At 66.7% G+C, this 21,138-nt stretch overlaps 3 protein-coding genes across 3 annotated transcripts; 1 reads left to right on the forward strand and 2 right to left on the reverse strand.

Annotated features, from left to right (window-relative positions):
- Positions 1–1,646: 1,646 nt before the first annotated feature.
- Positions 1,647–13,858, reverse strand: LOC142599644 (solute carrier family 12 member 4-like). Its single transcript, XM_075741343.1, has 23 exons — positions 13,664–13,858; positions 13,483–13,572; positions 13,232–13,387; positions 11,754–11,808; positions 11,534–11,667; positions 10,281–10,504; positions 10,054–10,172; positions 9,865–9,972; positions 8,917–9,015; positions 8,723–8,780; positions 8,443–8,617; positions 8,226–8,329; positions 8,032–8,130; positions 7,819–7,938; positions 7,606–7,710; positions 7,360–7,528; positions 5,545–5,740; positions 4,446–4,600; positions 3,458–3,589; positions 3,274–3,358; positions 3,105–3,198; positions 2,875–3,008; positions 1,647–1,806 (listed from the first exon to the last, which is right to left on the reverse strand). Exons 1-23 carry the CDS (start codon positions 13,856–13,858, stop codon positions 1,721–1,723), a joined length of 2,892 nt encoding a protein of 963 aa, XP_075597458.1. The 3' UTR covers positions 1,647–1,720.
- Positions 13,859–17,903: 4,045 nt separating this feature from the next.
- On the reverse strand, positions 17,904–18,265 carry NOP10 (NOP10 ribonucleoprotein). The gene is made up of 2 exons (XM_075741346.1): positions 18,168–18,265; positions 17,904–18,044 (listed from the first exon to the last, which is right to left on the reverse strand). The coding sequence occupies exons 1-2, from the start codon at positions 18,219–18,221 to the stop codon at positions 17,904–17,906; spliced, it is 195 nt and encodes a 64-aa protein (XP_075597461.1). The 5' UTR covers positions 18,222–18,265.
- A 197-nt stretch (positions 18,266–18,462) lies between these two features.
- Positions 18,463–20,487, forward strand: LOC142599648 (lipid transferase CIDEB-like). Its single transcript, XM_075741347.1, has 5 exons — positions 18,463–18,486; positions 19,042–19,165; positions 19,429–19,578; positions 19,774–19,955; positions 20,327–20,487. The coding sequence occupies exons 1-5, from the start codon at positions 18,473–18,475 to the stop codon at positions 20,448–20,450; spliced, it is 594 nt and encodes a 197-aa protein (XP_075597462.1). The 5' UTR covers positions 18,463–18,472; the 3' UTR covers positions 20,451–20,487.
- Positions 20,488–21,138: the final 651 nt, after the last annotated feature.

Consider the following 21,138-nt stretch of genomic DNA (forward strand, 5'->3'; position numbering starts at 1 on the left):
GTAGAGTTGAGGTTCTCCTGGAATCTTGGGTTCTCCTGGACATCTGGGACCATCCCGGACACCCAGGACCCCCCAAACCCCATAATTCCCCCACATGACCCCCCCCACCGTGGTCACATGGACCTTCTGGCCACTTGAGGTTCTCCAGGAGAGTTGGGTTCTCCAGGAGAGTTGAGGTTCTCCTGGAATCTTCCCGGCCCCATCCCATCCGTTGAGGTTCCTCACGGCTCCACCCGACCCGTTGAGGTCCTCCCCCTCTCCCCTCTCCTCCTCCAATCCGGGTAGAGGATCCTCCCCAAAGCTCCGGCTTCTTCGGCCAATCCCAAGCCGCAACGAACCGAGGCGAAGGCTGGGGGCGACGCCCCGAACCCTTCCCACCGACGTCCTTCGGCCCGACAGCTCCACCAAGACGACGATGGTCCAACCGCCTTGGGGTGGGGTGGGGTGGGCTCAACTGCCCCACAGGTCCCCCCCGCCCCTGTGGGGACACCCTCTGCCCCGTAGGTGACAACCCACGGAGGTCGGACGATGGTGGAGCAGAGGTTCCACCTGGAGGACGATGGTGGAGCAGAGGTTCCACCAGCCACCCATTGATGATGGTGGAGCAGAGGTTCCACCAGAAGCCCGTGGAGAAGACCGTGGCGAGGCAGGCTGTCCTCCTGCAGGTCATGGAGGACGATGGTGGAGCAGAGGTTCCACCAGAAGCCCACAGAGGAAGGACGATGGTGGAGAGGTCATGGAGGATGATGGTGGAGCAGAGGTTCCACCTGGAGGACAATGGTGGAGCAGAAGTTCCACCAGAAGCCCATGGAGAACGATGGTGGAGCAGAGGTTCCACCAGACGCCCGCGGAGGACGACGGTGGAGCAGAAGTTCCACCAGAAGCCCATGGAGAACGATGGTGGAGCAGAGGTTCCACCTGGAGAAAGATGGTAGAGGAGAGGTTCCACCAGCCACCCATGATGATGGTGGAGCAGAGGTTCCACCAGAAGCCCACAGAGGAAGGATGATGGTGGAGAGGTCATGGAGGATGATGGTGGAGAAGAAGTTCCACCAGAAGCCCATGGAGGAAGGACGATGGTGGAGCAGAGGTTCCCCCAGAAGCCCATGACGACGGTGGAGCAGAGGTTCCACCAGATGCCCGCGGAGGATGATGGTGGAGCAGAGGTTCCACCTGGAGGACAATGGTGGAGCAGAAGTTCCACCAGAAGCCCATGAAAGATGATGGTGGAGCAGAAGTTCCACCTGGAGGACGACGGTGGAGCAGAGGTTCCCCCAGAAGCCCGTGGAGGAAGGAGGAAGGAGGACGGTGGCCCGCGGGCAGGGTCCCAGGGTCCCAGGGTCCCCCCCCCCCGGCGCACACAAAGCCGAGGAGCAGCCAAGGGAGTTTGAGCTCGAGGTTTTAGTGCCGCCCCGCTCTCCTCAGGCGCCGGAGCCCCCGTAACCGGAGGGAACCCCCCCCCCCGCCGCGGCGCGTCGCGAGCCGTACGGAGCCGTCGGTACTGGGAACGCCGGCGCTGGACTGGTCCGTACTGGGAGCCGGCTCGGGGCAGCTGCGGCCGGTCGTACTGGGAGAGGCGGGCCGGTCGTACTGGGAGAGGCACGCTGGTCGTACTGGGAGAGGCGGGCTGGCGCCGGGACGGCGCTCGGAGAGCCGCGGCTCGGGCCGGGCACCGTACTGGGAGCGCGCTGGGCTCGTACTGGGCCGTACTGGTGCGCGCTCAGGGGTCGGGGGGGTCCCCGTCGCCCCCCCTGACCAGCAGCACCGGCCCCAGCCCCTCCGTCAGCACCTCCAGGAACTCCAGGTCTGAGCCACGTCAAGGGGCCGCCCCACGGCTGACCCACGGCTGCCCCCCAAGTGGCCCAGAGTGCCCCCGGGTCCCTCCCTCAGCCACTTCCCCCCCGGCTTCCCCGTTTCCCCACAGTTCTTCCCCGTTTCCCCCCCAGCTTCCCCATTTCCCCCCCAGCTTCCCCATTTCCCCACAGTTCTTCCTCATTTCCTCTCAGTTCTTCCCCATTTCCCCCCCGTTTTCCCCATTTCCCCACAATTCTTCCCCATTTCCCCCCCGGCTTCCCCATTTCCCCACAGTTCTTCCCCATTTCCCCACAGTTCTTCCCCATTTCCCCCCCATCTTCCCCATTTCCCCCCTATCTTCCCCATTTCCCCCCGTTTTCCCCATTTTCCCACAGTTTTTCCCCATTTCCCCCCGTTTTCCCCATTTCCCCTCAGTTCTTCCCCATTTCCCCATAGTTCTTCCCCATTTCCCCCCGTTTTCCCCATTTCCCCTCAGTTCTTCCCCATTTCCCCACAGTTCTTCCCCATTTCCCCCTGTTTTCCCCATTTCCCCATAGTTCTTCCCCATTTCCCCTCACTTCTTCCCCATTTCCCTCGTTTTCCGCATTTCCCCTCAGTTCTTCCCCATTTCCCCACAGTTCTTCCCCATTTCCCCCCCATCTTCCCCATTTCCCCCCCATCTTCCCCATTTCCCCCCGTTTTCCCCATTTTCCCACAGTTTTTCCCCATTTCCCCCCGTTTTCCCCATTTCCCCTCAGTTCTTCCCCATTTCCCCTCAGTTCTTCCCCATTTCCCCACAGTTCTTCCCCATTTCCTCCCCGGCTTCCCCATTTCCCCCCGTTTTCCCCATTTCCCCCCGGTCTTCCCCATTTCCCTCCCATTTCCCCCCATTTCCCCCCCACTTCCCCCCATTTCCCCCATTCCCCCCCCACTCCCCCCCATTTCCCCTCCCACTTCCCCCCATTTCCCCCCACTCCCCCCCATTTCCCCCCCACTCCCCCCCATTTCCCCCCCACTTCCCCCCATTTCCCCCCCCACTTCCCCCCCACTTCCCCCCCCACTTCCCCCCCCGCAGGATACAGTTGTCGAGGGGCCGGGGGGGCCGGGGGGGCGGGGGAGGGGGCAGGTCCAGCAGCACCAGCCGGGCCCCGCCCGAGCGTCGCCCCACGGCCTCGTTCAGCCGCTCCGCCGCGTGCATCCGCCGCACGTTCCCCCTGCGCCGGCGCCCACCAGTACGCACCAGTACGCACCAGTACGCACCAGTATACACCGGTACGCCCCTCCCAGCGCGTCGTCCCAGCGACACTCACGGGCTGGGGCCGCGGCGGGGGTCGCCTCCTTCCTCTTCCTCCTCCTCTTCCTCCCCGGCGCTGGGGGCTCGGGAGGGAGCGGGGCCTCCCTGTGATGTCACGGGCGTGATGTCACCGCCCCGGGCGAGGCGGGCGGGTAGAGAGGGAGGGGCGGCCGCGCGTGACGTCACCTGCCGCATCTGCCGCAACATCTGGGAGCGCTGCTCCATCATCAGCGTCCGCTCGTAGGTGTACGCCGACACGTCGCTGTCGTGCTGCGGGGGGGACGTGGGGGGGGTTTGGGGGGTCCCCGGGGGGTTTTGGGGGTCCCCGGGGGGTTTTTGGGGTCCCCCGGGGGGGGTTTGGGGTCTCACCAGCTCCACGACGTGGGTCTGGGCCGGCAGCCCCCTCCGTCGCGCCACGGCCTCCAGCAGCCGCCGCAGGCGCAGGCTGTTGTCCTCCAGCAGCGCCACCGTGAAGAGCCGCACGCGGCACCCGCGCCACGCCTGCCGGACCCACGGCGCCACGCGCTGACCCACGGCGCCCCATGGTACCCCCCCACCACGCCTGCCGGACCCACGGCGCCACGCGCTGCCCCACGGCACCCCCGCAGTGGGGACCCACGCTGCCCCACAGCACCCTGTGGTGCCGATAGCACCCGCCCCGTGGGCCCCCCTCACCCTATAACCCCTGTCACCCCCCACAGCCCCCCACAGCCCCCACCCCATAACCCCCCGTCACCCCATAACCCCCCATCACCCCACAGCCCCTTACCCCATAGCCCCCCACCCCACAGCCCCCCATTGCTCCATCACCCCATAACCCCCCATAGCTCCCCCCCAGCCCCCCCATTGCTCCCCCATCACCCCACAGCCCCCCCATATCCCCCCCACAGCCCCCCCATAGCCCCCTGTCACCCCATAACCCCCCATCACCCCACAGCCCCCCCACAGCCCCCCACCACCCCACAGCCCCCCCATAACCCCCCATCACCCCACAGCCCCCCTATAGCCCCACATCACCCCCACAGCCCCCCATCACCCTATAACCCCCCTCACCCCATAACCCTCCCATCACCCCATCACCCCACATCACCCCACAGCCCCCCATCACCCCAATCACCCCCCAGCCCCCCTCACCCCACAGCCCCCCCATAACCCCCCATCACCCCACAGCCCCCCCACAGCCCCCCCTCACCCCCCAGCCCCCCCTCACCCCACAGCCCCCCATCACCCCATAGCCCCCCCTCACCCCCCGGCCCCCCCTCACCCCACAGCCCCCCCATAGCCCCCCCTCACCCCATAACCCCCCCATCACCCCCCAGCCCCCCCATCACCCCCCCTCACCCCCAGCCCCCCGTACCGGGTGCTGGCGCAGCAGCAGGGGCAGCAGGGTGAGCAGCCGCCCGTCGCCCACCACCCACCAGACGTCCAGGGTGCCCCCCGGCGCCCCCGCCCCCAGCGGGCCCTTGGCCACCAGCAGCGCCCGGCCGCCGGCCCCGGCCACCCGCAGCAGCTCTGGGGGGACACGGCCAGGGCAGGGGGGGGGGGGGCACCCCCAAACCTCCCCCCGGACCCCAAACCTGCCCCCCCCGGCCTGCTGCCCCCCCCCCCCCCAAATTTCCCCCCCCGCCCCCCAATTTCCCCCCCCCAGCCCCCCAATTTCCCCCTCCCACCCCCCAATTTCCCCCCCCAGCCCCCCAATTTCCCCCTCCCACCCCCCAATTTCCCCCCCCAGCCCCCCAATTTCCCGCCTCCCACCCCCCAATTTCCCCCCCAATCCCCCCCAGCCCCCCCAATTTGCCCCCCAGCCCCCCAATTCCCCCTCCCACCCCCCCAATCCCCCCCCAATCCCCCCAATTTCCCCCTGCCATCCCCCCAATCCCCCCTCCTACCCCCCCAATCCCCCCCCAATTTCCCCCTCCCACCCCCCCAATCCCCCCCAGCCCCCCAATTTCCCTCTCCCACCCCCCAATTTCCCCCCTCAGTCCCCCAATTTCCCCCCCAATCCCCCCCAATCCCCCAAATTTCCCCCTCCCACCCCCCCAATCCCCCCCCAGCCCCCCAACTTCCCCCTCCCACCCCCCAATTTCCCCCCTCAGTCCCCCAATTTCCCCCCAGACCCCCCAATTTCCCCCCCAATCCCCCCCAGCCCCCCAAATTTCCCCCTCCCACCCCCCAATCCCCCCCAATCCCCCCCCAATTTCCCCCCCCACCCCCCCAATCCCCCCAATTTCCCCCCCCAATCCCCCTCCCACCCCCCCAGCTCCCCAATTTCCCCCTCCCACCCCCTCAATCCCCCCCCAGCCCCCCAGTTTCCCCCCCCAATCCCCCCCCAGCCCCCCAATCCCCCCCAATCCCCCCCAATTTCCCCCTCCCACCCCCCCAATCCCCCCCAATCCCCCCCAATTTCCCCCTCCCACCCCCCCAATCCCCCCCCAGCCCCCCAATCCCCCCCGTACCGACGAATCTGCGGGCGGCGGCGGGGTCGTGGCGGCGGCGCCAGCCGTGGGGCCAGCCCAGGAGGACGGCGTTGGGGCGCAGGGCCCCCAGCCCGCAGCCCTGCACCAGCGCCCCCAGCCCCGGCCCCCGCCCCGGCGCCACCAGCACCTGCACGAACCCCCGCGCCCCCGCCCCCGCCAGCCCCGCCCGCAGCGCCTGCAGGGGGGGACGGGGGGAGATGGGGGGGATTGGGGGGGGACGGGGGGGGACGGGGGGGGACGGGGGGGAGATGGGTGGGGATGGGGGGGATGGGGGGGGATATGGGGGGGATGTGGGGGGAATGTGGGGGGGGACATGGGGGGACACAACACAGGGGGAGCAGCGTCACGGGGGGCACGTATAGGGACCCGTGGGGAGGGGCAGGGGTACGGGGGGACCCCCGAAAGCACCCGGAGCTGTAGGGACCCCCCGGTCCCATAGGGACCCCTCAGCCCCACAGGGGAACGTGCACCCCCCATAGGGACCCCCCCAGCCCCATAGGGGAACACCCCCCCCATAGGGACCCCCAGCCCCATAGGGACCCCCCAGCCCCATGGAGACCCCCCCAGCCCCATAGGGACTCCCCAGCCCCATAGGGGAATGTGCACCCCCCATAGGGACCCCCCCAGCCCCATAGGGACCCCCCAGCCCCATGGGGACCCCCCCCAGCCCCCTAAACACTGAGATCTATAGAGACCCCGACCTATAGAGAAGCTCATCTATAGGGATTTCAAGCTATAGGGAGCCTCATCTATGGGGAGTCCAACCTATGGGGAGCCTGACCTATAGGGATCCTGAGCTATAGGGACCCCAACGCACAGACATCCTGACCTATAGCACCGTAACCTATAGGGATTCTGACCTATAGGAACTCCAACATAGAGAGATCCTGACCTATAGCACCGCAACCCATAGACATTCTGACCTATAGAGACCCTGACCCATACGTTCCCCAACCTCTAGACATCGTGAGCTATAGAGACCCCGACCCACAACCACTCCCAGGCCCCACGGAGCCCCAAATCTATAGGGCTCGCCCCATGGGACGCCAGAGCTATAGAACCCCGCCCAAGAGAGAGCCGGATCTATAGAAAGCCTGAGCTCTACGCAGCCAGAGCTATAGGGCCCCAGCCCCACAGATCTATAGGGTGTCAGCCCCCCCGCTCTACGGGGCCCCGGCTCTGTGGGTCCCAGCCCCACAGCTCTATAGGTCCTGAGCCCCACAGTTCTATAGGTCCCAAGCTCTACGGGGCCCCTGCCCTATGGGGCCCAGCTCTATAGGATCCCAGCCCCCCGGCTCTGTGGGTCCCCGGCTCTGTGGGTCCCAGCCCCCCAGCTCTGTGGGTCCCCGGCCCTGCGGGTCCTGGCCCCCCGGCCCTGTGGGTCCCCAGCCCCCCAGCTCTGTGGGTCCCCGGCTCTGTGGGTCCCAGCTCTGTGGGTTCCAGCCCCCCAGCTCTGTGGGTCCCCGGCTCTGTGGGTCCCAGCCCCAAAGCTCTGTGGGTCCCCAGCTCTGTGGGTCCCCAGCTCTGTGGGTCCCAGCTCTGTGGGTTCCAGCCCCCCGGCCCTGCGGGTCCCAGCCCCCCAGCTCTGTGGGTCCCCGGCTCTGTGGGTCCCAGCTCTGTGGGTTCCAGCCCCCCAGCTCTGTGGGTCCCCGGCTCTGTGGGTCCCAGCCCCAAAGCTCTGTGGGTCCCCAGCTCTGTGGGTCCCCAGCTCTGTGGATCCCAGCCCTGTGGGTCCCCGGCCCTGTGGGTCGCAGCCCCCCAGCTCTATGGGTCCCGGCCCCCCCCCCAGCTCACCCTCTCGGCCTGGCGGACGCGGGGCTGGTCGCGGGGCAGCTCCCCGGGGATGACGGACCCGACGACGGTGAGTCCCTTCCCGGCCTGGAGCTGGGCGGCCAGAGCCAGGAGCCGGGGCTGGGCGAGACGCAGCTCCTCATCCAGCTTCACCAGCACCAGCAGCTGCGGCCTGCGACGACGCGGTGCGTGACCTCATCGCTCGACGCGCGGCCCCCCCCCCCCCCGCGCCTTCCCGTCCCCGCTCACCTCCAGCTGGGAGCCGGGGGTCGCCCGTCCTCCAGGCGCAGGAGGGCGAAACGCGCGGCGCTGAGCGACAGCCCCCGCAGCCCTTCGCCCCACTCGCTCTGCGCCCTGCGTGGGGTAAAACAGGGACAAAAAAAATATATTGTGTGGGGCGGGATGTGGGGCGGGGTGTGGGGCGGGGTGTGGGGCAGGGTGTGGGGCAGGGGCCCCCCTCACCCGCGGTACTCCAGGTACTTGTAGGCGGTGGCGCCGATGCCGAGGGCGAGGAGGGCGCAGTACCAGCACGTCGCCAACATCAGCCCCAGGCAGAGCGCGGCTCCCGCCAGCGCCGCCCCCCTGCCGAGGAGGGGTGAAAGTGGGGTGGGGTGGGGTGGGGGGGCACCCATGGGTGCTGCCCCACAGCCCCACCCACCCGCGTGACGCTCTCACCAGTGGTAGAGGCGGCAGCGGGGGTTCCAGCCGGGGGTGGGCAGCAGCCCCTGGAGGGCGCAGGCCAGGTTGAGCCCCAGGTACGACGTCAGGCAGAACCTGGGGGGGGGAAAGGAGAGACGAAGTGACGCGGGTTGTGATGTCACGGCGGCGACGCGGAGGGGAAGGGAAGGGGGGGAAGGGTGTCACCGCACACGGAGAGGACGGGCGCCAACAGGTCGAGGGAGCCCAGCAGGACGCCCAGCTCGGCCACCGCCGCCGTGGCCACCAGCGGCCAAATCCTGCCCCGGCCCAGCGCCTGCGGGGGAGAGCACGGGGGGGGGGGTGGGTTGTTTTTTTGGGAGGGGGGGGGGGGGCCGGTTGGCCCCACCGCGGTGACGCCGCCAACAACGATGACGTAACGAAGCTCACGCGCGGCAGCGGCAGGGCGCGGGTCCGCGTCAGCCCCCGCAGCGTCCGGCTGCCCCCCAGCAGCGCCTGCAGGCCGGCCCCCCCCGCCGAGAGCAGCGCCCCGACCAGCGGCACCCAGGGCCACGGCCACGAGGCCGCCCCCGCCACCGGGGTCCCGCGCAGAGAGACGCCGAACCTGGAGGAGGGGGGGGGAGAAGAGACACCCGGAGGTTTGGGGGTGAGGGAAGGGGGGGGGCCCCAGGGGGTTGGTTTTGGGGTGGGGGGGGGGGGTGTCGCTCACTTGTCGCGCAGCAGCCGTCCCTCCACGGAGGCGCCCAGCAGCACGGCCGCGCTCAGGTCTGCGGCGGCGTCAAGGAAAAAAAAAAAACACAAAAACCCCCACCCCAACCCGGCGCCTCCCACCCCACCCCCCAAAAAAAAAAACAACCAAAAAGGGGTTTTTGGGGTGTTTTTTGGGGTTTTCGGGGCGGATGCAGCCCAGGGCGGTGACGGCGGCGGCCCCCAGGCTCCCGGCGGGGACGGAGCGGGCGGCGTCGCGCAGCTCCCCGCAGCGGCTGCAGCCCCACAGCACCCCTGGCCCCGTCCCCCCCGCGCTGGGGTCCACGCCTGACACCCCCCCCCCCAAACACACCCCCGGGGGGGGACAGACACACCCCGGGCCTGGCAGAACCCCTGGGTGCCCCCCCCATCACCCTGGGTCCCCCTTACCCACCCTGGGGTGCCCCCCACCCACCTTTGGGTGCCCCCCACCCACTCGAGGTCCCCTTTACCCACCCTGGGGTGCCCCCCACCCACTTTTGGGTACCCCCCACCCACTCTAGGTCCCCTTTACCCACCCTGGGGTGCCCCTCATCCCACCCTGCGTACCCCCCACTCACTTTTGGGTGCCCCCCACCCACTCAAGGTCCCCTTTACCCACCCTGGGGTGCCCCACCCCACCTTTGGGTGCCCCCCACCCACCTTTGGGTGCCCCCCACTCACTTTTGGGTGCCCCCCACCCACTCTAGGTCCCCTTTACCCACCTTTGGGTGCCCCCCACCCACTTTTAGGTGCCCCATAGCCACCTTTGGGTGCCCCCAACCCACTCGAGGTCCCCTTTACCCACTCTAGGGTGCCCCACCCCACCTTTGGGTGCCCCCCACTCACTTTTGGGTGCCCCCCACCCACTCTAGGTCCCTGTTACCCACCCTGGGGTGCCCCCCACCCACCTTTGGGTGCCCCCAACCCACTCTAGGTCCCCGTTACCCACCCTGGGGTGCCCCCCACCCACTTTTAGGTACCCTGTACCCACCTTTGGGTGCCCCCCACCCACTCTAGGTCCCCGTTACCCACCCTGGGTACCCCCCACCCCCCCCCACCTTTGGGTGCTCCCACCCTGGGGTGCCCCACCCCACTTTTTTGGGTGCCCCCCCACCCACTCACCCGAGGCGCCGGGCAGGCTCAGCCCCAGCAAGACCCCGAACGAAGAGTCGCCGCCATCATCGTCGTCACCGTCGGGTCCCGTCTCCGCGGGGCGGGGCCACAGGTTCTCTGCAGGGGGGGGTGGGGCAAGGCCACACCTGGGTCCCGCCCACCCCCCAAGCCCCCCCCACCCCAAACCCCCCCCCTCACCTGCCAGCAGGCCGGCGCTGGGCCCCGGGAAGACGGGCCGTACCCCCCGGCTCTCGTTGCTCCCCCCGGGCGCGGGGCAGGGCCGGAGGAGGCCGCCGGGCTGGGCGGGCAGGCAGAGCCTGGCGAGGGAAGGAGAAGCGTCTCGTTAGCATCTCATTTGCATAATTAAGGGAAGGCGAAGGGGGGGGACACACGCCGCACGGGACGCGGCAGGGGCGGGGACTCACGCGTGGGGGGTCCCCCCCGTCAGGGCGGCGCGCAGGACCCCCGCCTGCAGCCCCAGCAGGGCCAGCAGCAGCCCGGCCAGGCCCAGGGGCGCGGGGCGAGCGGCGGGGGGGACGGCTGCCCCCAACCCCAGCAGCCCCAGCAGCCCCGAGCCCCAGCCCCGGCCGTTGTTCAGCCGGCCCCAACGGCCCCGGCCGGGCAGGATGGCGGCTTGGGGGGCCACGTACACCGGGGGGGGGGGGGGACAGGGGGGGACAGGGAGGGGACACGCCCACCGGGGGACACGCCCACCGGGGGACACGCCCACCGGGAGAAGCGGGCCCCCCCCACACACAGGGGTGGAGGAAGCCCCGCCCCTTTCGCCAAGCCCCACCCACTTCCCCCCGGCAGGCCCCGCCCACTCCTGAGACTCCCACCAACCCCCATCTGTTCCCCAGTGAAGCCACGCCCACCAGGCCACGCCCCTTTCCCTGTAGCCACACCCCACACGAGGCTGCTCCCCCTCCCGAGGCCACGCCCCTTCCCTGAGGCCACGCCCCCAAGCCACACGCCCATCCTGAGGCCACACCCCCTTCCCCTGAAGCCACGCCCCCTCCCAACGAGGCCACACCCCCTCCCCACCAGGCCACACCCCCTTCCCTGAAGCCACGCCCCATCCCAACGAGGCCACGCCCCACACAAGGCCACGCCCCTCCCCTGAAGCCACGCCCCCTCCCAACGAGGCCACGCCCCACACAAGGCCACGCCCCCCTGAAGCCACGCCCCCTCCCAACGAGGCCACGCCCCCTTCCCTGAAGCCACACCCCCTTCCCTGCAGCCACACCCCCTCCTGAGGCCCCGCCCCTCCCCCGAAGCCCCGCCCCCTCCCCCGAGGCCCCGCCCCCTCCCCTGAAACCACACCCCCTCCCCTGAAGCCACGCCCCCTCCCAACGAGGCCACACCCCTTGTCTGAAGCCACACCCCGTTCCCTGAAGCCACGCCCCCTCCGACGAGGCCACACCCCTTCCCTGAAGCCACACCCCCTCCCAACGAGGCCACACCCCCTCCTGAGGCCCCGCCCCCTCCCCCGAGGCCCCGCCCCTTCCCTGAAGCCACACCCCCTCCCCTGAAACCACACCCCCTCCCCACCAGGCCACGCCCCTCCCAACGAGGCCACGCCCCCTCCCAACGAGGCCACACCCCTTCCCTGCAGCCACACCCCCTCCTGAGGCCACGCCCCCTCCCCCGAGGCCCCGCCCCCTTAAAGGCCCCCACGCACCAGCAGGATCTCGGCGGCCCCCAGGGCGGCGGCGGCGGCGGCGAAGGCGGCGCTGAGGAAGGTGCAGAGCCCCAGGGCCCCCCCCGCCTCGGGGCCCAGCGCCCCCGAGAGCAGCCCCAGGGGACACGCCCCTGCCACGCCCGGCCGGGACGTCAGCGGGGGCGGGGCGGGCGCGCCCACGCCCCCACCCCCACCCCCACCCCCACCCGGCGCTCACCGGGGTCGAGGCCGTTGGTGGCGACGGCGCTCAGCGACACGGCCGTCAGCAGCGTCTGGGGGGGGCGGGGCCTCTGACCTCGGAGCCCCCGCCCGCCCCCGGCCACCCCGTGACATCACCCCTCGCCCCCAACGGGGCCCCGTGACATCACCCTCACCCCCAATGGGACCCGGGGACATCACCCTGACCCCAAACGTGACCCCTGACCCCAAACACGACCCTGGGACATCACCCCGACCCCCCAAACGGGACCTTGTGACATCACCCCGACCCCAATGTGACCCAGTGACATCACCCCTGACCCCAAGCATGACCCCTGACCCCAAACACAACCCTGTGACATCACCCCTCACCCCAAACGGGACCCTGCGACATCACTCCCAACCCCAAGCATGACCCCTGACCCCAAACACGACCCTGTGACATCATCCCTGACCCCACACGGGACCCAGGGACATCACCCCGATCCCAAACATGACCCCTGACCCCAAACATGACCCAGTGACATCACCCCTCACCCCCAATGTCACCCGGGGACATCACCCTGACCCCAAATGTGACCCCTGACCCCAAACACGACCCTGTGACATCACCCCTCACCCCAAACACGACCCTGTGACATCACCCCTCACCCCAAACGGGACCCTGTGACATCACCCCTGACCCCAAATGTGACCCAGTGACATCACCCCTGACCCCACACAGGACCTTGGGACATCACTCCCAACCCCAAACATCACCTCTCACCCCCCAAATGGGACCCTGCGACATCACCCCTGACCCCAATGTGACCCTGGGACCTCAGCCCCGCCCCCAGGTGTGACCCTGTGATGTCACCCCTGACCCCCAACATGACCCCTGACCCCAAACACGACCCTGCGACATCACCCCTGACCCCAATGTGACCCTGGGACCTCAGCCCCGCCCCCAGGTGTGACCCTGTGATGTCACCCCTGACCCCCAACATGACCCCTGACCCCAAACACGACCCTGCGACATCACCCCTGACCCCAATGTGACCCTGGGACCTCAGCCCCGCCCCCAGGTGTGACCCTGTGATGTCACCCCTGACCCCCAAGGTGACCCCTGACCCCAAACACGACCCTGCGACATCACCCCTGACCCCAATGTGACCCTGGGACCTCAGCCCCGCCCCCAGGTGTGACCCTGTGATGTCACCCCTGACCCCCAAGGTGACCCCTGACCCCAATGTGACCCTGGGACCTCAGCCCCGCCCCCAGGTGTGACCCCGTGATGTGGCCCCTGACCCCCAAGGTGACCCCTGACCCCAAACCTGACCCTGGGACCTCAGCCCCGCCCCCAGGTGTGACCCCGTGATGTCGCCCCTGACCCCCAAGGTGACCCCTGACCCCAAACCTGACCCTGGGACCTCAGCCCCGCCCCCAGGTGTGACCCCGTGATGTGGCCCCTGACCCCCAAGGTGACCCCCGCCCCGTCCCCGCCCCGGGCGCACTCACGCAGGCGGCGAGCAGGGCGCCGATGGCCAGGGCCTGCAGGACGCCCCCGGCTCCCACCACCCAGGGCAGGCGCAGCACCAGCACCAGCCCCAGCAGCGTCTGCAGCGACGGCACCGCCACCCCCCACAGCGCGCCCAGCGCCCGCCGCGGCGCCGCCTGCCGGCACACGGAGGAGGGGAAAGGGCGCCGTCACGACACCACGACACGCGACGCGACACCGCCATGGCGACGTCACGGCGTCGCGGCCTCACCTCTCCGGCGTCGCTGTCCGGGCTGAGGGCGCTGTAGGCGGCGATGCGGCGCAGGAGGGCGGGGACGCGGGGGCGGGTGGCCAGCTCCTCCTGCGGGGCGGGGCGCGTTAATTAATTAATCCACTCGTTCATTAACCCGCCCCTAATTAGCCACCGGGGGGGGGGGGGGGGGGTGTCTCACCTCGAAGAGCGCCAGGCCGGCTTCCGGGTGGGCGTGGCCTGCGGCGGCCCCGCCCCCGCGTGTGGGCGTGTCCCGCGGGGAGGGGGCGTGGCCTCGGGGAGGGGGCGTGGCCTCGGGGCTGGGGCTGGGGCTGGGGCTGGAGTGGGGGGGGCGGGAGCTGGAGGGGGAGGGCGGCTCGGGGCTGCTCTCCGACATGCCGACGTCAGCGGTGACCTCAGCGGCGACGTCAGCCGGGCGGGAGGTCAGAGGCACCTGGGGGGGGGGGGCGGCAGCGGCGTTTGGGGGAGAAAAGAGACGGTTTGGGGAGAGAAGGAGACGGGTTGGGGGCAACAGCGACGGGTTTTCACAGGGAGCTGAGGGGGAAAGGGGCGTTTTGAGGAGAAAAAATCAGGTTTAGGGAAAAAAAGAGGGGTTTTTGGGCTACAGTGATGGGTTTTCACAGGGAGCTGAGGGGGAAAGGGGCGTTTTGAGGAGAAAAAATCGGGTTTAGGGGAAAAAAAGGGTTTTTTGGGCTACAGTGATGGGTTTTGCAGGGATTTGGGGGGAATGGGGCGTTTTGAGGAGAAAAAATCGGGTTTAGGGAAAAAAAGAGGGGTCTTTGGGCTACAGTGATGGGTTTTCACAGGGATCTGAGGGGGAAAGGGGCGTTTTGAGGAAAAAAAAATCGGGTTTAGGGAAAAAAAGAGGGTTTTTTGGGCTACAGTGATGGGTTTTGCAGGGATTTGGGGGGAATGGGGCGTTTTGAGGAGAAAAAATCGGGTTTAAGGAAAAAAAGAGGGTTTTTTGGGCAACAGTGATGGGTTTTGCAGGGAGTTGGGGGGAAAGGGGCGTTTTGAGGAGAAAAAATCGGGTTTAGGGGAAAAAAGAGGGTTTTTTGGGCAACAGTGATGGGTTTTGCAGGGAGTTGGGGGAAAGGGGCATTTTGAGGAAAAAAAATCCGGTTTAGGGAAAAAAAGAGGGTTTTTTGGGGCAACATGATGGGTTTTCACAAGGAGCTGAGGGGGAAAGGGGCGTTTTGAGGAGAAAAAATCGGGTTTAGGAAAAAAAAAAGGGTTTTTTGGGCTACAGTGATGGGTTTTCACAGGGATCTGAGGGGGAAAGGGGCGTTTTGAGGAGAAAAAATCGGGTTTAGGGAAAAAAAAAGGGGTTTTTGGGGCAACAGTGATGGGTTTTGCAGGGAGTTGGGGGAAAGGGGCATTTTGAGGAAAAAAAAATCGGGTTTAGGGAAAAAAAGAGGGTTTTTTGGGGCAACAGTGATGGGTTTTCACAAGGAGCTGAGGGGGAAAGGGGCGTTTTGAGGAGAAAAAATCGGGTTTAGGGGAAAAAAAGGGTTTTTTGGGCTACAGTGATGGGTTTTCACAGGGATCTGAGGGGGAAAGGGGCGTTTTGAGGAGAAAAAATCGGGTTTAGGGAAAAAAAAAGGGGTTTTTGGGGCAACAGTGATGGGTTTTGCAGGGAGTTGGGGGAAAGGGGCATTTTGAGGAGAAAAAATCGGGTTTAGGGGAAAAAAGAGGGTTTTTTGGGGCAACAGTGATGGGTTTTCACAAGGAGCTGAGGGGGAAAGGGGCGTTTTGAGGAGAAAAAATCGGGTTTAGGGAAAAAACCAGGGGTTTTTGGGCAACAGTGATGGGTTTTGCAGGGACTTGGGGGGAAAAGGGGCATTTTGAGCAAAAAAAATCGGGTTTAAAGAAAAAAAATAGATTTTTTGGGCAACAGTGATGGGTTTTGCAGGGATTTGGGGGAAAAGGGGCATTTTGAGGAGAAAACGTCGGCTTTAGGGAAAAAATTGATTTTTTTGGGCAACAGTGATGGGTTTTCACAGGGATTTGAGGGGGAAAGGGGCATTTTGAGGAGAAAATGCCGGGTTTAAGGAAAAAAGAGGGTTTTTTGGGCAACAGTGATGGGTTTTGCAGGGATTTGGGGGGAACGGGGCGTTTTGAGGAGAAAACATCAAGTTTAGGGAAAAAATAGATTTTTTGGGGGCAACGCTGGTGGGTTTCACAGGGATTTGGGAGAAAAAGGCATTTTGGGGAGAAAACATTGGGTTTAGGGAAAAAAGATGGGGTTTTTAGGGCAACAGTGATGGTTTTTCGCAGGGATTTGGGGAGAAACGGCCCTTTCTGGGGGAAACAGGCGGGTTTTTGGGGGGAAAAAATGGTGTTTTGGGAGCAACACTCTCTGGTTTTTTTGGTTTATTTTTTTTTTCATGGGGAGAAAAACATTTTTTGGGGGGAAACGGCAAGTTTTAGAGCAACTAGAACCATCGGGGGGGGGGGGGACGACCCAAAACATGTTTTAGTTGCCATTTTGGGGCAAATAACTTGGTTTTTGTGGGGAAAGTACCGGGTTTTCCCGCGAAAGGGTATTTTGGGGGCAAAACGCCGTTTCCAAGGACAAAAATAAACTTTTTTTTTTTCTTTCCTTCCACCAAAAAAAAAGGGGTTTTTTTGGGGGGTAGCAGCCATTTCTGGGAAGAAAAGAGCAATTTTGGGGGGCAAAACATGTGTTTTGGGGGGTTTTCCACAAAAAACCCCGCCCATTTGAGAAGAAACCAATTTTTGGAGGAGAAAGAAAAGGAGCCGGTTTGGGGAGAAAAAAGGCGCTTTGGGGGAAAAGGAGCCGCTTTGTAAAGAACAAAAAAAAAAACCCCAATTTTTAGCTACATAACAGCTATTTTGGGGGGAAGAAACGCCGTTTAGGGTGGAGGAACGGCCGTTTCGCGGCAGAAATCCACGGTTTTTTGTAGCCAAACCCGCCGTTTTCCTTACGGAATCGGTTTTGAGGAGAAAAAAGGAAATTTTGGGGGGGGGGAACCCCAACATTTTGGGGGAGGGAAAGTGGGTTTTTTTAGGAAAGCTGAGGGGGGGAGGAACGTTTTACAGGCAAACTACTCACCTCACTGGTGACACCAGCAATCCTTGAGGGGAAAAAACGGTCATTTGGGGAGAAAAACGCCCGCTTTGGGACAGAAACCCAGAGTTTTGTTGCTTTGGGGGGGGGGGGAAGCAGCCCGGGCTGTCCCAAGCCGCTGGTCTGGGTTAAAATCCGGACGTTTTGGGGAACGGCCGCCCTCCCCACGCCGTGAGGCAAACAGCCCTTTTTTTTTTTTTTTTTTGAAGGGCTGGCACCCCCAAACCCCGCCGTTCTCAGCCCAAAGCCCCTCGTTTCAGGGGGGTCCCCCCCCCTCATTTCAGGGGGGTCCCCCCCTCATTTCAAGGGTGTCCCTCCCCCTCATTTCAGGGGGGTCCCCCCCTCATTTCAAGGGTGTCCCTCCCCATTTCAGGTCTCCCCCCCCTCATTTCAAGGGTCCCCCCCCAATTTCAGGGATCCCCCCCCTCATTTCAAGGGTCCTCCCCCTCATTTCAGGGATCCCCCCCCTCATTTCAAGGGTCCCCCCCAATTTCAGGGATCCCCCCCCTCATTTCAAGGGTCCCCCCCCCAATTTCAGGGGTCCCCCCCCTCATTTCAGGGGTCCCCTCCCTCATTTCAAGGGTCCCCCCCCAATTTCAGGTCTCCCCCCCTCATTTCAGGTCTCCCCCCCCTCATTTCAAGGGTCCCCCCCTCATTTCAGGTCTCCCCCCCTCATTTCAGGGGTCCCCCCCCTCATTTCAAGGGTCCCCCCCCCTCATTTCAAGGATCCCCCCCCTCATTTCAAGGGTGTCCCCCCCAATTTCAGGGGTCCCCCCCTCATTTCAAGGGTCCCCCCCCTCATTTCAGGTCTCCCCTCCCCTCCCCGCTCACTTTTGGGGCCAAACCCCGCCTTTTCGGCGCTCTGCAGACCCGGCCTCTAAGCCCGAACTCAGCCCCCCCCCCCCCCCCCATGACTTTTCCTGTCAGTTTTGGGGTAAAAACCCGCCGCCCCGGGGCCGCTCAGCGAAGAGCGAAGGAAAAAAAAAAAAAAAAAGGGCGGGAACGACCGTTACGACCGTTACGCCGCGGTACCTGAGGGGAGGGGGCGGGGGGGGGGGGGGCGCTCGCGCGAGGAGGGAGGGAGGGAGGGGCTGCCGCGCGCCCACCGCCGCCACCGCCGCCGCCGCGTGACGTCCCGCCGCCGGCCACGCCCCTCCCCGCTGCCGCAGGGGCGCCGCAGGGGCGTGGCCAACCCCGGTGGGGGGCGTGTGGGCGTGGCCAACCCCGGGGTGGGCGTGGCTTTGAGGGGGTGTGGAAAGGGGGGCGTGGCCACACGCGATATCACCACTCGGAGCCGTTCGGGTTTGATCGGTTTATTCCGTCGCTTCCCTCAGAGAAGGGGCCGAGCCCGCTGAGTAGGCAAAACACCGAATCGCTTCTTTAAGGCCAAACGGTGGCGAGAAAATTTATCGTCGGGTGAAAAACGGGCTGGATGCGCCGAACGAGTGGGTTGGCCCGCCGGGGACATTTTCTATCGGGAACGGGGGGGGGGGAAAAAAAAAAAAAAAAAAAAAAGGGATCGGGTGAGAGCGGGAGGGGAAACCACACACCCCCCCCCCCCGGAGCCCGCCCGTCCCCGGAGCCCCCCCGGTACCTTGAGGGTGTAGACTCGCTCCCCGCGCTCGTCGCTGTAGCACTGGAGGAACATGGCGCCGCCGCCGCCGCCGCGCAGAGCACCACGGGAAGGGAGGGGGCGTGGCCTCGGGGGTGAGTGACAAGGGAGGGGGCGTGGCCTCGGGGGTGAGTGACAAGGGAGGGGGCGTGGCCTCGGGTGGTTTGAGTGACAGGGAAGGGGGCGTGGCCTCCTGAGGCCGCCTACCCGTCCGTTTGTCCGGGACCTTCGGACTTTGTTCTTCCCGTCCCTCCCCCCCCGCCGGTCCCGAGGGTGCCCATCCCGGGATGGACGTGCTGCGGTGAGCCGGGCCTCGGGGGGTACGGAGAGAGAGGGGAGGGGGGGCGATCCATAGAGGGCTCTTGGGGGGGGCTATGGGGGCCGCCATGTTGGCTGTGAGGGGGTATAGAAGGCCATGGAGGCCGCCATGTTGGCCGTGGCGGGGGGTGGGGGGGGGGACACGGACTATGGAGGCCGCCACGTTGGCTATGGGGACGATGGGGGGCTGTGGGGGGCCACGGAGGGCTGTGGGGGGCCATGGAGGCCACAGTGTTGGCTGTGGGGGGACAATGGGGGCTGCCATGTTGGCCATGGGGACCATGGGGGCCACCATGTTGGCCATGGGTGCCGCCATGTTGGCTCCGGGGTGCCGCCATGTTGGCTCCGGGGTGCCGCCATGTTGGCCGTGGGGAGCCACGGGGGCCGCCATGTTGGCTCCAGGGTGCCGCCATGTTGGCCGTGGGGAGCCACGGGGGCCGCCATGTTGGCTCCAGGGTGCCGCCATGTTGGCTGGCCGTGGTGGGGGGACACAGGGGGGGCCGGGGGGCAGCCCCCTCACGGGCAGGGCCGTCCCCAGGGCGGTGGCCCGCCGGGCCTGGTCCCCCCCATCCCCGCAGCCCCGGCCCTTCTGGGTGTGCGACGGGCGGCGGGGGAGGCCCCGGGGGCTGGTGGCCGCCAGCCTGGAGGAGCTGCGGGAGCAGGTGAGGGGCAGCGACACCCCCCCCCCCACCCCGGGACCCCCCGATCGCCCCCGGGGAACCCCCCAACCTTCCTAATTAATCGCCCCCGTAATTAACCCCGCCGTCCTTCCTAATCGCCGTTACGCTCTTGATTGCTCCCGCCCCGCCTCGAATCACCCCGACCCCCCCCTCGAATTACCCCCGGGGATCCCCTTTACCACCCCCCCCCCCCCCCGGTATCCTCATGACCCCGACCACCGCTAACGACCCCCCCCCGGGGGCAGGCGGGGGAGGCGCTGAGCCTGGGGCCGCTCGTGACGCTGGTGCTGGCGGAAGACGGGACGGCCGTGGAGAGCGAAGGGTTTTTTGGGGCGCTGGCACCCCACACCCCCCTCGTGGCCCTGGCGCCGGGGCAACGCTGGGAGCCCCCCAAGGTGAGACACCGCCCCACCCCCCAAAACCCACACCCCCCCCCCCAACTGCCCACCGGGGACCCCCCCAAAAAAAGCTCCTCTGCTCCTTCTCAGGGGCACGGCCAGCGCCCTCGGGAGCCCCAATGCTCCCCCAGCCCCCAAATCCCCCCAAAAAAGCCCCCTCACCCCCTAACCGCCCCCCCCCCCGCCCCCCAGGCCGGGCTGTTCAGGGAGCAGTGGGGGGCGCAGGGGTCCCACCCCCGGGACGAGGTGGCCCGAGTGACGGTGGCCTTGGCCAAGGCGAGTCCCCGCGACCTGGTGGGGCGGCTGCGGGTGACGGCGGCCGTGAGGGGCCTCCGCTGCGACGTGGGGGGGCTGGGCCCCGAGCGGCTCCTCAGGTACGTGTGAGGCAGGGGGGGCGGGGGGGGGGCCTGCCCCACGGGAAGCCCCGTTGGGGGGGGGGGGTGGCCCTGGTGACCTCTCTCCCCACGGGGACGCAGGTGGGGCAGGAGAAGGTCTTGCCCCACGGGGTCTTCATCTTGCCCCACGGGGTCTTCTCCTGCCCCACAGGAAGCCCCGTTGGCGGGGGGGTTGGCCCTGTTGACTTGTCTGCTCATGGGGACGCACGTGGGGCAGGAGCAGGTCTTGCCCCACGGCGTCTTCTCCTGCCCCACGGGGTCAGAGATCTGCCCCCCCCCCGGGGGCCGTGTGGGGCAGAGGTTGGGGGCAGCCCCACGGAGCCACCTCTGAGCCCGCTCCCCCCGCGCAGGGAGCTGCTGCGGCTGCTGGCGGCCATGACGCGCGCCGTGGGGCAGGGCCTCCTGAGCCTCTCCGCTGCCCTCCGGCGCCTCTTGGACGGCCCTCCGCCCCACAGGGGGGCCTACGACCGCTGAGCCCTGACCCCTGACCCCTGACCCTGACCCCCCCCCACCCCCCAATAAAGGGCTGGAAAAGCACCGGACGCAGCTCGGAAAATCTTTTATTGAGGAGGAGCGAGGGGTCGGGCTGCGGCCCTCCGTAGAAATAAAGTAGGAAAATGCGAAAAAACTGTCGTTTGACCTTAAAAAAACTGGACGTTGGGACAGCAGGGGCAGAGCGAGCGGCCCCTCCCCGTAGAAAACTCTATGGTGCTCATGGCGGCCTCTCTGGGGTTTGGTCCTCCAGCAGCTCTATGGCAGTAGGAGCACAGGGACCTTTCTAGGCAGCAGTCCGCCAGCACCTCTATGGTCCTCCGCCCTCTCTATGGTCCTCCACGACCTCAGGAAGGGCCCGAGCCCGGCCGACGCTCTGTCGCTCTCCGCCTGTCCTCTCTCTGACCCCCGCGGTCCTCCCGGCGGGCACCTCTCTGCGTCCGGAGGGGGGGAACGTCAATCCTCCACGAGGGCTCCCAGGAGACGGCGGCGACGGTCGGGGGCCGCCTGTAACCGCTCCCAGAGGCGGCGGCGGCGGAGGAAAAGGTCGAGGGCGAGGGCGCGGGCGACCCCCCGGCCGTGGGGGTCGCGCTGTAGGGCTTCGCGCTGGGGCGCTGACGGGGAGGCAGGTGTTAGGGGGGGGGTGTGGGTGTTAGGGTGTGTCCCCCCC

Source organism: Balearica regulorum, unplaced genomic scaffold, assembly GCF_011004875.1.
Source record: "Balearica regulorum gibbericeps isolate bBalReg1 unplaced genomic scaffold, bBalReg1.pri S35, whole genome shotgun sequence".
NCBI lineage: Eukaryota > Metazoa > Chordata > Aves > Gruiformes > Gruidae > Balearica > Balearica regulorum.

What these genes read in the sequence shown, in the direction of transcription:
- LOC142599644 (XM_075741343.1), bottom strand. Translation starts at nt 13,858, where the DNA reads ATGTCGGAGAGCAGCCCCGAGCCGCCCTCCCCCTCCAGCTCCCGCCCC. An exon ending in CCGGCCTGGCGCTCTTCGAG is followed by an intron (nt 13,573 to 13,663) that starts GTGAGACACCCC and finishes CCCGCCCCGCAG; the next exon opens with GAGGAGCTGGCCACCCGCCC. An exon ending in CGCCGTCACCGCCCTGGGCT is followed by an intron (nt 8,781 to 8,916) that starts GCATCCGCCCCG and finishes ACGCCGCCGCAG; the next exon opens with ACCTGAGCGCGGCCGTGCTG.
- NOP10 (XM_075741346.1), bottom strand. Translation starts at nt 18,221, where the DNA reads ATGTTCCTCCAGTGCTACAGCGACGAGCGCGGGGAGCGAGTCTACACC. An exon ending in AGCGAGTCTACACCCTCAAG is followed by an intron (nt 18,045 to 18,167) that starts GTACCGGGGGGG and finishes CGTTCCCGATAG; the next exon opens with AAAATGTCCCCGGCGGGCCA.
- LOC142599648 (XM_075741347.1), top strand. An exon ending in TGGAGGAGCTGCGGGAGCAG is followed by an intron (nt 19,166 to 19,428) that starts GTGAGGGGCAGC and finishes CCCCGGGGGCAG; the next exon opens with GCGGGGGAGGCGCTGAGCCT. An exon ending in GGCCCCGAGCGGCTCCTCAG is followed by an intron (nt 19,956 to 20,326) that starts GTACGTGTGAGG and finishes CCCCCCGCGCAG; the next exon opens with GGAGCTGCTGCGGCTGCTGG.